General features: G+C 42.5%; 1 protein-coding gene across 28 annotated transcripts in view; it reads right to left on the bottom strand.

Annotated features, from left to right (window-relative positions):
* Positions 1-17,611, bottom strand: part of MAPK8IP3 (mitogen-activated protein kinase 8 interacting protein 3) — a 76,425-nt gene that overhangs the window by 20,864 nt on the left and 37,950 nt on the right. For 10 of the 28 annotated variants that reach the window (XM_074840696.1, XM_074840712.1, XM_074840695.1 and 7 more), the window contains 9 exons: positions 16,379-16,481; positions 13,600-13,718; positions 9,424-9,435; positions 8,033-8,050; positions 5,629-5,686; positions 4,510-4,662; positions 2,860-2,941; positions 930-1,081; positions 258-314 (listed from right to left, as the gene is read on the bottom strand). In XM_074840696.1, coding sequence (XP_074696797.1) covers positions 258-314; positions 930-1,081; positions 2,860-2,941; positions 4,510-4,662; positions 5,629-5,686; positions 8,033-8,050; positions 9,424-9,435; positions 13,600-13,718; positions 16,379-16,481 — 754 coding nt within the window. The remainder of the gene's footprint in view (positions 1-257; positions 315-929; positions 1,082-2,859; positions 2,942-4,509; positions 4,663-5,628; positions 5,687-8,032; positions 8,051-9,423; positions 9,436-13,599; positions 13,719-16,378; positions 16,482-17,611) is intronic. The other 18 variants (XM_074840714.1, XM_074840704.1, XM_074840713.1 and 15 more) reach the window with 11 other exon arrangements.

Genomic DNA, 17,611 nt, shown 5'->3' on the forward strand with positions numbered 1-17,611 from the left:
AGATTGTGAGTGTATGTATGTTTCCATTCCAGGATATTCAAGTTCTTTTTCAGCTTGTAAAACAAGAACAATGCGGATGTTCAGCTCTCAGTTTAATTTCACTAAGGACAACGGAAACCCTTGAAGGCAGAAGGGTTCAGCTAATAACATTTTAGCTGACTTTTCATTAATGTCAGAGTCTATTAAGTTGTTGTCTAAAGTAGAAATGGCAACACTTCCCCTTTTCTTAATCCTACACAAACCACCAAAGAACTTACAACTGCCAAATGGTGGATTTCTTCTTCTCCTGCACGGATGGGTGCTCACGGGAAGCTCTGAGGACAAACACATCAGAAGCAAATTAATTTCAGCATCTCTTACCCAAGTTTCTGTCAACCAGCAGGCCATTTCCACCAAGGAAGCGATGTCAAAATTCAGAATTCATTCTAACATGTTTCAAAAGCACAACAGAGGAAGTGACAGGCACTGGTCTTTAATGTAAGCACACCCAACCTCTCAGTGTTGACATGAAGTGCAAGTAAGTGTGTTCAATAGAAGTTCTATCAACTCCCTGCAACATGATCATTGCCACAGTACTAGTTTGGTAACTACACACCCCAGCATTATATTCACTTCGAGCCATAGCCTTTAGAATTCATTAATTAGAAGCAACCCTCTTCCCTAAAGCTTCTCCTAGCTTAATGAGCACACAAGAAACAAGCAAGACAAACAACTGCCCAGTGTCTCCAAGTAAGTATGGCAACACGATATTTGTAGTACAGGTTCAGGAATAAAAGAGAAAGAATTAGGTACTAGGAGAGAAGCATCTCCAGTTTGGACAAGTTACAGCACTTCTCCACACATATCTTGGTAGGGGTTCCATTGACCACAAGGTCAAACGTGGTCAGGTTCTGTCCTAAATAGGAATGTTCACCAACACCCAGTCTCACCTGATCATCTCTGTCCACCTGACAGCCTCCTGGAGCTCCATCAACCTCTCTTTGTACTGATTCCGCTCCATCAGAACCCGGGCCATTTCCACGCGGGTGAAGCGGCGGCGCTGAGCTATAGGAATGTTGTCCTGCAGGGGGGAGGAGCACTGCTTCAGCCAACAAAAGATGGAAGGGGATTGATGTTAGTACAGGGTGAGTCAGGAGACAGAAAAGACATATTTGTTAGTTCTCCTCCTGTTCTGTTTGATTACCCCTTGATTTCCTCACATGAGGTGCTAATCCTAGACAAGTGAGGTCCAAACTATGGCCCACGGACCTCTGGGGTGTTCTGCAAACCATGGAAACTAGAATCAGAACCACCGCCAATTGCCTCTACTTCAGCCAAACTGAAAACCCCACCCAGGCTGCTATTGCCAGCAAGGTGCTTTGATAGTCTGCAAGGAATTATGAGAACTGGCAGTGGTCCGTTGGTCCATAAGTTTGGAAAACAGAATTTTAGTTCATTAGCAAAGCCAGTCACAAGCAGCAGGGAACACCATGTAATGCCATCCATCTCCTCAAGAGGACTAGGAAGGAGTGTTCTGTTAGTACACACTGATAAAGGTGTGGGGCACAAGAAACTAAAGAAAGGCCTTTTCCTCTTTGGTGACACAACTTGGCCTTCCCATGAGGGCACATGCGGCTTTGGGTTAGGAGGCAGTAGGAGTAAGAGTTTGTTTGTCTCTTTTGAGGAGTGGAAAATGAGAACATGGCTAAGTTGGGGAAAATATCTGCCCAAAAAGAAATCATAAGGATTTGGGGAACTCATTACTAGGAAGTGGCACTGGGTTTGCCTAGACTGTGGCAATTCCCAAGCTCAGCCTGGCTGGTGAGCACTGCTGAGAGCTGGAAGAGCACAAATTAACCAAATCCCTCTCCAGCCTCCCTGGACTTGGAATAAAGCTGTATGACCAGTCAAAACAAGAAGAGTATAAGCGAAAAGGAACATTTTTAAATTTCAAAAAACAGACCTCCTGTCAGTTCAGCTTAAAAGAAATCCAGCCCTCTTCAGCATTTCACAAGCACAACTTGAAAATGTTCCAATCTACCTGAATTCTCAACAGACCAAGTTCACCCCAGTTAAGTCAAGAAAATTAGGCTAGAATTGAACCTGCTTCAATAGCTTTCAAAAAGTAAGAACACAGTAACATTGAAAAGAAGCGTATCTAATTCTCTGTCCTAGCAGTGTGACGTTTACAAGGAAAATCCCTGCTAGCACTTTGGTTTGCCTTTTTTTTTTGGTTACAGTTGGTCTTTGTTGAAAAGCTTCTACCTCAGCCAAAACACTTCGAAGTCCATGAGCTTTCTCTGCCCGTTCCCTGTAACAGGCAGTACTGGTTTATGTAACAGAAGTAATGAGAAAAGCAATGGTGCAAGATTGAGATTACAGAACTAGTAAAGGAAGGCAGTTACTGCTGCAAAGCTGTCTGTATAACCTGGATTTCACTGCACAATGTTCTCCTGGCTTACAGCTTCCCTGCCGACGTGGAGAAAAGCTCTTCTGGAGAAGCCTGACTATCACAAGACCCTGAGCGCAACCACACTGCACAATAGACTTTAATTCAAAACTGGGGAGAACCAGATGCAATGGGAAGGTGCAGAGCAGGGCACTGCTCTAGCACTGTTCTGCAGAAACCACATCGTGCACAGTACTGCCGCTGTGTCAGCTGCTGATCTTTGTCCCCCTACGGTTCGAAAGTCGTATGAAGAAGTACTCTCACAGCATCTATTAGCAATGCTCACCCACAGCAACCTGCAGTTCATCAGCTCTGCCCTCATCATTAACAAAGGCAGACCAATCTGCATCTCAGGGCTCACATATATGAAGTAATATAGAGTAAGTATATAAACCCCCTTTCCCCGCAGGCATTTTAGTAATGTAATATACCAATTCTGTACAGAGATAGCTGCTTACATCCTCCACCTCCTCTTTGGGTTCTCGTCGGGCAACAATCGCTTCAGATTTCACTCTAGGAAACAGGAAAAAAAGGCATCAAACCAGCAAATGATACCATGGCTGGCCCTGAGGTGTTTTGAGAGGAGAACCACCTATGGGAAGCTCTGTCTGCATGCAGCACAAGGAAACATTTTCAAACTGTGCAAATTATGAGATGCTTCTCTGGTATTTTTCCCCCTCTCTTGCAGCATGTTACTCTGTACAGCTTCACTGATATCACCCCATTCCTTTGGAACATTTGATGTAAGCACCAAAATACTGACCACTGGAACAGTCCAGCCCATTTCTCTTTCAGAGCCATAATCTATGTTCAAATGTCTGATGAGATCTTAACCATGGGAAAACTGAGCCACTATCAGCAGCGAAAACACTGGCTGAAGTCCTTCTTCTGGGCTGCTTGTGTTTGCAATGCAGTGAAAAAAGCTCAGTTTGCCATAATGGTAAAAAACAGAACACCAAATTCATGTTAATAAAAAACTTGGAATTATTTAACTGAGTGCTTCTAATTTCTTTAAACTCCATACTGAGGTGCAGTCGTGCAGTCTTTTTTGAATTACAAGCACTTTTATTAACAGCAAAGACACCGTGGGAAAAAAATGCTGTCTCCATCTCCTAAAAAGACACGCTTGCCAGTTAAAAGTCCACGTCTCTACTGCATAATACATATTATATATATTATATATGAGAGACTCAAAAGGCATTTTAAAAAATCAGACCTATTTCCACTGCTTGTGAGACTACTTTCACTTCAGACACTTTGAACAATGAAGAGACCTGTCCGCATTATTCTTGGTGATTCTGTGCTCAGCTTACAGAGGCAACCTTCCAGATTCCAGCTGCAAAATAAACACTGTCCTCTGAATTGAGATGCCACAGTGCAATGTACAGCTAGTCCAAATGTAATTATGTTGCTTTGTGTCCCATGGGGTATCTTGAGTTTTATGGATGTGAAACCATCAGAGGCTTTGCTAGGCATTCAGGCTTCGATTTCTCTAGTTTGAGTGGAAAATAGGAAGTGGGATCTCTACAAATGTTACCTTTATAGGACTTTAGAATCTCTTCTGCCTCTTCTTCTCATTCTTAATATGAACAACGAAACAATTAACAATACTGCCATTTAAATATTGTTTGTGGGAATCTGTATTAGCTCTTTCATTAAATGAATGGGCATTCATTCCTCTCAGTGCTGTCTTGGCTGCTGCAAGGATCAAGCTCTTGAGAGTTTCCTTCAAAACTACTGGTTTTGAAATTCCCTTTTTTGTTGTTTTTTTTTAAATTGCAAATTGAAACTCTGAACGCTTCAATTCAGGGAACCTGGATTTTCAGTGGCTGCTGCAGAATCCCAGACCTGGGGAAGAAAATCCTGCAGGTTTTCTAAGGTTCAATAATCCATTTCAATCCAATAAAAACAACGTAACACTAAAAATACCTCAGCCACCTACCATCAGCCTTGAAGTACTCTGTAAGGTACCTCTGAATTCCAATGCTAACCTCCATGAGGGAAACAGTAAAACTAACAGGGGAGGTGGGTTTATCACTTGTGTCCTCCCAGCTCCCTGGGACAGGGTGTGAATCACTCACCTTTTCAGCTCCTCCTCCAGCTCCTTGACTCTGGTTTCCATTTTGGCTTTGGCCTGCTTTGTTGCTTCAAGCTCTCCCTTCAGCACTTCTTGCTCTCCAGACAGCTGGTCCACCTTGGCAATCAAATCATTCTTCACAACGTTCAAAGCATTTCTTAAAGGTGTGAAAGGGACAATAAGCAAAAATGCCCAAAACCAGCAGCTGTCCATAAGAGAGACCTGAAACTAAAGTCACAGGCACTACAAGGAGAGTTGAAACAAGTATATTTAAACAATTCAGTCCAGCTATAACTCATGGAAAATTAGATTTTGGCAAGAAGGAGCTGCTGAAGAACACAGAAATCACCATCATTGGTCAGGGTGAAGTTTGTCAAGTCCTGGATCCTGACTCACAGACCAGTATCTCCTCAAGAAGAGGGCAGAATACTGCAGAAAGCAGGTGTAGGGTAACCTATCACCTGAATAAGGTTCAAATCTATTCTTAACAAAATGAAGATCTGAAACACACCTTTCAGAACTGCTGTTACCTGCAATTGTGCATAACTGTGGATGATGGTGATACAAATAAGCATTTCCAATCAGCTCTGAAATAGCTTAAAATCTTTAAAATCATCAGGTTCCTATCATAGTAAGTTCTCCAACTCTCCCCTGGGAGTACTTTGCCTTCCTCTTCCTGGCTGCTTAGCTTTAGTATCTGGTTTGCCAGCCCTTCTCAAAAAAGTAAGTCCGTTACATTGTCTGCTTCTCCTTTATTATTAAAAAAACCCTTTTCTTTTCCAATAGCAAACCTTGCAAATAAAAACTTATAAACAGCAATATTCTCACAAAGGCTCAGACCCACATCCAGATTCCCATTGAAGTTAATTAAAAGCTTTGGATCAGACCCTACCAGCACATGCCCAGAGACTTCACCCAAGTGCCTGCAGAACGTAAACAGTTAGGAAAGTCTCTCAGAAGAGCAATTCCTCTTCTACAACTGAAGAAACAACAAGTATTCAAGAGAACCTATTAGATAAATAAGCAAGCCCCCGGGAGGCAGGAGTTCAGGCCAAGACCTACTTCAGGACAGCATCTCATTTATAAGTAGGCAGGCAGTTCAGAGCACACAACAGTTCCTTACTTGGTCTCCAGTAGCTGTGAGTTCTCCAACAGCAGATTCCCCACTTCTTTGCCCATTCCTGAAAAGAAAAGCCAGGCAGTTTTCACCTGCTCTCCTAGGAATATGAAGCTTGTGTGGCACTGCCTGACTCATGCTTGAGGAAAAGAAATCACTTTTGTTAGGCTTCCCTAGGCTTCTGTGTTCTGCTGTGGAGAGTGGAGTACCTCTTGCTGAAAGACCATGCAGCACAAGTAAAGACACCCACGTGTCCTGTGAAGAGCCCAAATGCAGACCTAGCTTCTTACCCCAACTTTCACAGACTCCCTTGATAGGAACAGAGAGGAGAGCTTCACTAATGCCAATTAGGGGAAGTCAAGACAGTAACTCCTGGTTCAGCCATGAGCTACTGCAACCATTTTTTACCATCACTCATATGGAAAGAAGGTAGAAGTTCATGGGGTTTTCACAGAGGACAGCAGAACACTGTCCAAACTGCTGGCCAGATCTGCACATCAATGATTTTCTTTCTTTCTTAGTATAAGCCAAATTTTCTGTTTCTCAATGCAGTTTTGGGACCATGGTTGTGATCAGTTCAGTTCCCATTATCAGCCTCCCACTAGAGCAATTTTAATAGGACTTTACCTTGCCCATATCTCTATCTACCTTTACCAGTTTTCTCACAGATGTTTAAAATCTGAAGTCTCAGTCCCATCACTTAAGACTCACACTCAAGAAAACACCTACATCAGACACACTGCACTTGCACTTGGGCATCACCGTACAATGACTGCAATATGCAGGCTGGGTTGCAAGCACTTTGAAAAATCTGGGGCTGAGAGTGAAGGTCGAATTCAGTATTTCATAAAACCAAATGGAAAGGAATTTAGGGACCAAAAGCACATCTGGATTGTTTGCAGACTCCCAGGGTCAGCTTCAGTCTTCCAGTGGGGAACAGAGGCCACCTGAGAACTAAAGGCAAAGAGGCCTCTCCCTGTCGGGGGACAGTGCTGAGGGCTGCAGCTCATTTCTCACCACAGGTCTCAGAGCATGAAGAAGTCTCACAACCATCAGTGTTTGTGCTGAAGTACTCCTTGTCCTGCCTCTGAACTACCTCTTCCTTTACAGCAAAGACATCAACAGTTTTCATGATCCGTTATTTGCTGATTAATTAATATTTACAATAAAATAAAAACAACACAAACTTGAAGTAAATGGAAGTTAGAGAAACATGGTAGCATACAAGAAGTGAGAACACATCACAACACTCCAACATACAGATCCTCTTCCCACAGTTAAATGGGATGAATTTATGATGGCAAAAGCAAATTCCCAGCAAGAATGAGTAAGAAGCAGCATTTTCAAATAACTTTTGAAAAATTAGTGGAGAGATAATTAATCACTTTGATGTTTCAGGCAATGTGATGCTGTGTCAAAGAATACTGCAAACAGCAAAAAAGTGAGAGACACTAACTGCAGTGTAAACTGAAGTGTATTTTTGGTTTGGTAAGGTGAACGACCTATAGCCCCTTCTTTTGTGGCACGCCCTATGTTGATTGGAAGACCAAGAAGTCATCTGTTTATTAAATGATTTTTTTGTTCCTTTTTAGTTGTTCTACAAATCATCAAATATTTAGCCAGTAAGACATTAATTAAAATGGCACAAGGATGTTACAGGTGCTGAGGGACATCAAGGGGAAGAGTTCATCCTGAGTTTTTTAGACTAAATCTTTTTCCTTCTCATTCGTGAGTCATCTATGCCTCTCTGCAGCTCTTTTTGGGAGAGAAAGAAACTCTGGTGAAGAGGGTGAGCTATCATGCCAAACAAAGCCATGCAGCGTCCCAACCATCAGCAATCCTCACCACAGCTTCCACCCAATTTGTGTGTGACAAAGTGACAGCCCAATGCTTCAGTCAGGGAGAGGTCTGAAGGGCTAGTCTTGCAATAAAGAAATGGATGAAGCATCCCAGAGCCATAGAATGGACATTGTGAGATAACCTTATGCAGACTGTAATGGGAAAGCCCTGCTCATGGGGAAAAAAAAAAAAACAACCACTGTGGAGTGACTAAAAGGAGATCTCTTCACCCCTTCCTGGTGTGGAGAAAAGGGAAGAGAGGTCTGGACAGCACCCTGTCTAACAGAGCACATCCTACACTGTCACCTCCCACAGCCAGGCAAATAGTGTGAAGCATCAAAGTGGATAATCAGCTACCAGAAACAGAGGAGAATCCCCAAACCACCACTACTGACCAGCTGCGTCCTGCTTCTTGGAGAGGTGATACCACCATCACAAAAAAACAAACCAAGGTAATGCAAGACATATGGAGGGATGTTGAGTGAATGGAAGAAATTTAGAAAAAAAAAATGCACATTAAAAAAAAGAAAGAAAGAAAGGAAAAAAAAAAGAAAAAAGGCCTTCGCCTTACCAAAGAAATCATCCCGTACTATGAGAGCCATCCCATACGAGAAAGGGAACAGAAAGAGATGGGGACAAAGGGGAAGAAAGGAAGAGAAAAAAGCAGCCATTAAGTACCAGTCTGTAAATAGCAAACAGAGCAGCTCATCAGCACGTGTACATCTGTGTGTGGTGCTCGCATGTGTAATGCTCAGTGGTAACTTATCTACTTCTTGTTCTGCTACAGCCTGGCCTAACAGGGGTTTACAACTGAGATGTCAGGACAAGTTTGAGATGAGCTCATCTCTTTCTTCCATCTTCATAACTTCCCCTGGACTACACATCTTTGGGTTTCCTATCCCCACAACAAAGGTAGTTCAACAGACATTATGAACAGGGTGAGGGAAGGACAGGGGCAGGAGGTAAAACAAAAGGGGGAGGGGATATCAAAGCTCTCATCTGGCCTTTCTGTACAGGCCAAAATCCACCTCCATACTCTGACAAACTCCAACACAGCTTCAGCAGGAGGTTTTCTCAGAAAGGACAGTGAAGAAGTGGCTTACAGTGCAAACAGTTTGAGCTAAAAGAAAGGATGATGCCATCCATCCCTTTCGTTTGCAACCTCACAGAGCCAACACCAAGAGGTGTCAGCCAAAGGAATGTGACAGAGCTCATCGCCACACAGCACTACGCTATCGCATCTGCGTAAGTTACCTGCCTTTACTACAGGGAAAACTTCATCAAATTTGTAGTGAAATCAAAAGAGATCCCCTTGACTTCATCTGAAATTGCATCATGTCCCCGGTGCATTTTATGGGAAGGTGCAAACCTTCTGACAACAAGAGTGTGACCCTAAGGCAGTGAGTCTTCTTCACCAAAACAAAAGATAGAGCTTCCACGGAAGACAGAGGGTTTGCCACTCTAATCCATCAAGAAAGTGTCTTTAATGTCACTACAGCTATTCCAGGAGGGCCAGTATGCATCAACTAACCCACAGCACCACCACGCACATGGAGGGGTTCCTCAGCACGGTTCGCTGAGAGGACAGTGGCAACCCGATTCAGCCCTGTGCCCACCCGAGCTCCGCTCCAAGCACAGCACCCACCCTGACAGAAAAAAAAGCACTTTGAGCCCCAAGACCTTCAGTGACAGGCCAGAGTAACACAGTGGAGCAAACCTGCAGAAAGCCACACAAGAAAAGCTTATTGAAACGCAGCAGGCGTGTGAACACAGAGCGAGGATGTCCTGCTGCCCAGGGACCCACCGGTGCAAGGCAACCAAGCGAGGCGAAGGTAGGAGAAGTCTGCAAAGCCAACCGTGTTTGGACAAGAGCAGGGGAGTATCACATGTGTATACCACGTCATTCGACCTCAACAAGGGAAAAAGAAACAAGAAAGGAAACTGAGCAGAGGAGATACACACCTGAGAACTCCCCTACGGGCCATGTCCAGCGAAGCACAGAGAGACAAGGGAAAAAAGGAAGTGAAAAAAGGATCAATCAGTGACTGAAACCAACAAAATAAAAATTTTGTTCAAAAGAAATTAACAATGATTCAGCCATTTCAATGTCAAAAGGCATGAAATAGTAAGGACAGGACCTGCCATGACTGTAGATGGCATGACTCTACATACAGGACATAAAAAAAATCAAGGGAAGGTAACCTGTGGTACAACTGCAACCACATGCCTCAGCTACCCTCAGTTTTCCAGACATGAATCTCAGGCAATCACATCTTCCTGGACTGGATAAACCTTTATTTTGTCTTTGTTTTCTCTTTATTTAGTCATGTACCACCAAATGCAGAACAGCTAGTTCCCACTACCTTCTCATTTCCCCACCTCTGTGATTTTAGCAACTAGATCTTCTGATAATAAACGTGCTCTTCAGTGATACTTCAGCTCGCAAAAGACAATTTGTTGCATTTTAAATTTTTTTTTCTTTTTTACAGTGCAGTGCTGAGACTCAGTTTGATAATCCCATTTCAACTTCTGTACAAAGAACTATACATAGACTTACCGCTAATACAGCTGAATTTCTGTCTTCACCACAAAACCCCCGTTATTTGAAGGGAAGTTTTAATCTCCAAAGCAAACACAACTGGGCATCCTAAAACTGAAAGGAAGGACCTGCCCATAATGCACAACCAAACTGCTAGTGCTTCTTCGAATCCAGAAACTCTTGGGATAGGGAAGAGCAGGAGGAGGGAGAAGGGGAAGCCTACCCAGGATTGTGAGGTAAGAACCTGCGATTAACAAGTGAATACACAGGAAAACAGCCAACTAGCATTTCTAAGGCTGTAGTGAGAAAGAAGGGAATTTGGTCTAAAATTACCACTCCACATTTTTCTCCAGAATACTTCCTATACAGATTCATGTATGTAAAGTTGTACTAGAGGCCGGGGGGGGGGGGGGGGGGGGGGGGGGGGAACCCACATATTTTATTTATTATTTTATATTCAAAAATTGTGATGAAGAGTGCTAATTTTGTACCAAGAAATGTTTGCCACTTTGCAGATATCCAGAAGGAATGAGTGAAATTTTTCATTCAGGAAACAGACTTGTCTGCCAGCTACTGTTCAAGGGTAATTTCTGTAAGATCCTTCTATTTTAAAGTCCTCTTTAATGAGACTTCTCTTTCTTTAAGAAACTGAGTCCAAAAGAAGAGAATATTCTTTGAAGACTGGTTGCCAAGTTTTGAGAGAGACTCGAAGAAGTATTCAAAATTAATTTAGATGGGGTAAACTTCATTGATTCTTTCGATTTACAAAGAGAAGTGAGCTCCAAATATGACCCAGAGAGGGAACTCTTTTGGCTTGTGGATCTTGTTTCTTACATCACGTCCTCCTCTGTGGATCTTCAGACTCAGAGGTACAGCAGGAAGACAGAACAATTATCTAACAAAAAAAGGCAACATTTTGAATAATGTTGACAGATTTGTCAGTACTAAGATCTAGCCTTTTGCTTCCACCCCTATCAGACTTTCTTAGGGCACTCTGTTGCACAAAGCAAAAAAAAAAAAATAAAAAAAAAATATCTGGTTTCTTCGTCAGAAACATGACCTCTGAAATCTCTCTCTGTCTTCTTCCCTTTGTACAATCCTGGCAACATGTGTGTTCATTTTAAAGAACACTTTTATGTGGACAAAGTCATAAGCCAGACCTCAACAAAAGGAACATTTCTCGCAGAAACTGACAGAACTATCTGATTTCCTCACAGCCCATCTCTCAGGTTTGAAAAGGAACCAGGAGAAGCCTTCCTATTCTGCTAGCCCTCCGCATGATCACCTGCAGGAGTTCTCCTGCTCTGCTCAAACCAGAAAATTGTCCCAGCACAGGAATGTACACTTCACAAGCCACACTTACATGGGCACTGTTTAACAGTCTCTGTATGCTTTTATTACAAGGGGTAACTGCCAAACAACAGACATCTTGCAACCCAAAATCAATCACTGGTCTTTGGGCAGCCTTATTATGGGAAGAGGTGAAGCACCTTTGACTTTAACTGAAGCTGTGGTGATCAAACTTGCAAGGTTTGGGCAACTAAAATCTTTGGCTCTTTGAAAACAGTCTGCATTTCTCACTGATCACTGAGTCAGACTACAGGGTGATCCAGAGGGGACATGGATTCCCAGAAGGCAGGCTTCCACAAGTGGGAAACAGGTTGTCTGAAGCAGTTCTTACACCAAGCAAATAGTTTTCCTGAATAGTAACTCCTAGCAGCTGACAGTTCCTGATGCCCCAGCCATTCTGGGGAGAGAAGGAAAGCAGCAGCTGGCACAGTGATTAGTGGAAGAGAGCCATATAATCAACCATCCTTAGATAAGGAAGCACCTGAAGACCAAGATAAAATAGATGGGCAATGGCAAGATTGTCAGCTTTGATTCTGCTCGGAAGAGTTCCCAACAACGTATGGGGTCCGGCTACTCAAAATTCATTCCACAGCAGGTAGGTGAAGCTTCAACCATCACATGTACTTCCTTTTGTCATCTTCACTTTAAGCAGGAGTCCCAGCACTTCTGCAATGACTAACATCCAGGTGATTCTCAAACCTGGAAATCTTGCTTTTCCTTTTAAATTCTTAATTTTGTAAGTATCTGCACACCGGGGCTCCAATTGCAGGCAGAGAAAGCCTGTGCATTCATCCTGAATCTTCTGTGGATGTCTTTCGTCTGGCAATCTCGAATTTGAGGTGAAACAATAGATGTTTTAGCACTTCAGGCAATGGTCATCAATCCATGCACAAGAGCTCCCTTGCATGTTGCAGGGCTAGCACCATGCTTCTAAAAAAAGAAACCACACCTCTCCATATCAAAAAGGTATTGCAAGTGTTCTGATGATAGTCGGGATCTTGTTTCTACATTCTGGTCACTCTATTGCCTGTAATAGCAACACTTTCGCAGATATATTGTCTCAGATAAAGTAAGAAGTATTGTATTAACCTTCTTTCCAGTCTTCACACCGTCATGGTCAAGTCTTTGGTGAATAGGGTAAAGTGTATCCTCTGCAGAAACATACCCCTTTAGAGGGTCCTGATACAAGACTCATATTGAGAGCTGATACAAGTATCTCCCTAATTTAATTTCTGCAAAGGTGAGCTGCTGCAAATCTGTGACATGATTCAGCTCATCCTGTTCTGGACATAAATACAGAACCAAACTTACAAGCCCATCCATAAGCAGCTCTTACATCAGTAATCACCAGAAAGGAAATGTACACTTTCAGATCAGATCTCTTGCTACTAAAACCATAAAAGGCATATTGTTGGAGCCCTCATGTCTTCTAAGGTTCCCTTAAATCAAGCAGTAAACCAGAAAGTGAGCTACACAGTTACAGACTTTGTCAGTTGCCTGTGTTGTCTGAGTATGCAAAGACCATTCATATTGTCCTGATTCAGGAAAACAGTCAGCAGGACTTAAGAACTTGATTAAATTCTGTCATCAGTTAAGATCTAGATACTAAAGAGTCCCACACCAAAAAGTATGGCAAGGGCTCAGACTGCCACCTGAGGCAAAGCTGCTTCTCTGACTGCTTCAAAGTCCTTGTCAGGAATGTGGAATACAACCAGACTTCAGGTATTACAAACTCCTTCAAAATCAGCCTAAAAAGTGAATTACTACATCTCTTAGACTGACTATTAAAGGGTAAAAACTGCAATGCACATCACAATATTTCCATACTATTCAAACTTCAAAAACTTAACAAAAGGAGTTACTTTCTTGCAAATTTTAAACAAACTCTTTATTCCAAATGAAATTGTTAGTGTGTAAAGTTACTGGGTGGGGGAAATTTTGGGGAGGAAGCAGAAGGAACAAATTTTGTCTTTGAACCGTTTGTGTGGGAGAATCCTATAGAAAAGCAACTTACACACATAAAGACAACCCAAATAAAAGTCACCCGACGGTTTAAGTTATTTTCTACGTAAGCATTACTGTACTGCAGGTACATATTTCGGTCACATAATGTCTCAAATTCCATGCCATTTTTTAAAAAGCTAAACATCCAAGTTCTGAAAAAAAAAAAGATAATCTAAGGGCTTCTAGAAGCTTAATATAGTTGTCATTGTACCAGAGAAAAGAGAATGGTTCTGAACAAGATTTACCTAGCAGATCTGCTCCTTCATCAACATCTCCAATAACCTCGGACCCTGCTGTGGAAAGTTCATGATACAGAGAGTCTGTGTTGATGCCAAATGCTTTGTTCACAATCCCCTGTGTTGGGCTGTTGTTGGAAGAAAAAAAAATAAGGACTCTTGTTACTTGGCAACATTTAAACTAGAACATTCCTCTCTGAAATACTGAGCATCCCAGGCCATAGCAAACAAAACCCTGAGAGCACATTCCACCTGTTCACCATGGGCTGATTCAGGGTACATACTGAGTCAAGAAAAAAAAGTACGTTTTATTCCCCATATCAAGGACAAGTACCTATCAAGCACAACCTCAAAGCTCACCCAGCTGACTTCCTTTTAAATCATAATAGTTAATGACTATGCAATAACTGATAGAAAAATTTCAACTCACAGAAGCGCTCAGCTCTGGCTTTTTAGACTCTGCAAGGATTCCCACATTCCTGTCAATTTAGATAGCAGCCTTAAGATAGCAGTAAGATCAGATAAGGACTCAAATGCTGAAAACAGCAATGGTCTTTTTTTCTTCGCCAACTAGTAAGTGAAAGCAGCCTGAGGGTTAGTTTCTTTTTTGGGTGAGTCTGTGTGCTGAAATGCTTCTTCACATATCAGCAAAATGTATTTCATTAAAGGTAAATCAAAGTTAATATGTTCTAATCATACCATACAGGAGCACATTTCCAGGTCTTAATGGTTTTGGTACCATCAAGAATCTTCTTGTGTTTCTTGACAGTCTCAAGGCTCAAACAGAAAATAGCTGTTACAGGAGGTGAGGGTGAGGCAACCTCTGGGATTGTTGTTGCCTACTCTAAAAAATGGTCTTAATGTGGGTATAAACACTTCTAAGTGCCCTGCCTTGTATGAGGGGAATCAGCCAGCATGCAGAAAGGCTGGGCAACTTTTCCCGCAGTCTAACAGAAAGGTCAGTACCACTGACCTTGAGATTATCTCAAGTTGGGTGGCTTCATTCTCAGATAAATCAAGTCTCAGTGATAAAGTCTGGAGGTTACAAATGGGGTGGGGTAGCTGCCTCCCTTATTGCAGAGTTACAGCACATTGCAGAGAAAAGGAAAAAAAATACAGGTTTTTTTTTAATTACAGAGAAATTACAGCTACCCAGACATCTGAGAGAATTGATGAGTTACAAATGGGTGCTCTGACTGCACCAGAAGTCATCAGTTCAGGCAGTCTAATGGCCAGCATAACTGACAAGAAGCAACCAGCACTCAGCATCTGACCTGAAGACCTGAATCAGCTGGAATCTACCTCTTCAACACTCAACTTTCAGAATCTGTGTATATCAAAAGCATTCTGCTTTTAAAGCAGCAAGCACACTGTTCAACAGCTTGAGTCAGCTTGTGTCTCCTGGAGCTTTCAGTGTCACTACCTGGATCAGAGATCACTGCCTGAAGAGCCCCCAGCACAGCAATCCTCTCCACTCCTTTCTTTTCCTTGGCTTTGACCAATTTTCGATCTGATCTCATCAGTCACTTCTGACTTCCCCACACAGAGCTGTTTCAGCTACCCACATTCCTCCTGCATCTGACCTTAAAAACTGCCCATGCCTCCTACATATTCTGAGGGGAGCTTAACTGTGTGTGGCTTCACAGTTGAGAAACACATCTGTTATTGCTGTTCATCCTCTTCCCAATGAGGGTGCTCAACAGGGCAAATCCCGTCCAGATTTGGACTGTGAGAAAACCTTGCCTTGACTTTGTCAGGGTATGATCTTCTGCATACCTGCAAGAGCTAGGGGGTTATTTTTGCTGCTGTGGTGCCAAATTACCCACTGGATGAGGGTAAAAATTAATGAATCCTGTAAAATTAACCACCTGACCTTAGCAGAAATGAATCAAGGTAGCTAGCCTAATAATTCTAGACTAATACATGCCTCACAGAAATATGGTGTCAAAATTAATAGCCTTTAGGGAGCCTCCTATTTAGCACAAAATGAGTGACAGGAACAAGAGCAGCAGAGTAGTTCAGTAAAAATCTGCTAATTCAGAGAACTCTGTGGAGGCCCTGAGTGCACTGATGGGTTAAAACTGCTCTGAGCAGCCTCACCTGGGACCCACACCCACCCACTGGTCCAGGGGCTCCCTTTAACCTCATGCCTGTGCCTTCAGTCCTTCTTTACACTGTAGCTGTACCTGTCTTCAGCCCTGTCTCCTGCTGCTCATGGGTAGCACCAGGACCCAATTCATCCCCTTGCCTTGTCTGGGGCTGCTGATGGAGCTCATTATCAGTGGTCTGCCCTCTCTGCTCAGAACCTGCAGGACTGGGATCACTGGGATTACTCCTGCTTGTCCTCCCTCGTGGAGCAGCCCTGCTCCTGATCTTCAAATACTTGAAAAAATTAAAACTGAAAAAAGCTTGAGGTTTCAAAATTGAATTCAGAACTGAGCTCTTATTAGACAAATGCATCTTTTCCCTCTTCCTGTTAGTTTAAGCCCATGTCTTCTTTGCCTGTCTTAAACTTCCTGTTGCTCCACCTCTCCGTCCTCCCCGATCCAGCAAGGCAAACAAGCCCAGTTCTGGGTCAACTGGACAGATCCTTCTGCAGATTACCCGCAGACATCTCCCTTCTCTGGAGAACCCAAAGAAGGTCAGAACCCCTCATAGTCACACTAGGCAGAACATACAGACTTTCTTGAACAGCTGCATCTTGAACTCAGTGTGAGCCACAGCATCCATTCCTCACTCCTGATAAAACCAAGCAAAAGAGCACACAGTGAAAAGTCACAATCGATACCTGTTACCAGTGCGTTCCAGCCGGGGGTCTTGACACATATCCAGCTCTGGAGTAGAGTCTATGATGTCCTGAACATCGGACCATTCATCACTGCTGCCCATTCCTAGGTAAGACAATACATATGATTTATAGGATCAGGATTTCACAGGATGCTGTTCCTTTCACAGCTTTAAATGCTGAGGTTTCAAAACTTTACAGTGTTGTGTTCAAAGTCTTAAAATAGGAACAGAAAGTGGCTGATCATCTAGAGTCACAACTGCACCAGTGCTGGGAAGGTGCCTTCAACTGCAGAGCAGGAAGACCATAGGCATTCCCTCGCCCCCACCATACCACAGTGTCACCAAGGTTATTGGCCTGAATCCTCACTAAAATGTGATAACCAGAAATACTTCATCCAATAAAATAAATTCCAAATAAACTTTTTATCTCTCAGTAAAAACTCTTCAATCACCATGCAGCTTTAGCTGAGATCAAAGACAACAAAAGTGATTTTCTGGATAGCTTCATAGAGATTGCTGTAGTTATGAATTAGCACTATTTAGTTTTAATAGAAATAATTTTTCCATACCAATTCTCAAATCTGCAACTGGTTTATAAACCATTACAGTGAAATTTCACTTGAAAAACCAATCCATGAAATCTACTCTGGTTTCTGTAAAATCTACAGCCTGAAGCCAATATTTGAAGGAACTTCCTCCTCTTGACAAGTCACATTTCTTGGACACCAAACTGTTCAAAAGCTCAGACGTGCACCTATTCTAAACAAGCAATATGAACACAGTGCCTGTTCACACAAGAAATTCTTGAAGGATTAAAGACCTAATTTGTAAACTGTATTAGTTCCTCAGCAATGCTAGATGTGAAATTTTTGACCTTTCCAAACTGCCTCAGTAGCCAAAAATACAAAGCCCATGACAACTTGAGTGTTGATTTTATTCTTTTAGGCTGGCATTGTGCACCAGCTGGCAACAAATGCCATGTTTGAAGACAAAGCATGATGTGTATCTGTTGCCAAAGTAGGCATCCCTACACCAGTGGTTCTCAAGCTCACAGAAACAGAAGCTTCCTTTTCTTTATTTTTTCAAGCTGGGAAGCTTTTCTGCAAATACCTTTGAGTACCTTTTTTTGGTAGTTCATCTCTAAGGCATTTGCATCACTGAGAGACATTTGAATTACAGATGCATAAATGCATAATTAAAATTCAAGTATCTGTGTTTCTGCTCAGCATGGAGA

Source organism: Strix aluco, chromosome 15, assembly GCF_031877795.1.
Source record: "Strix aluco isolate bStrAlu1 chromosome 15, bStrAlu1.hap1, whole genome shotgun sequence".
Classification (NCBI taxonomy): Eukaryota; Metazoa; Chordata; class Aves; order Strigiformes; family Strigidae; genus Strix; species Strix aluco.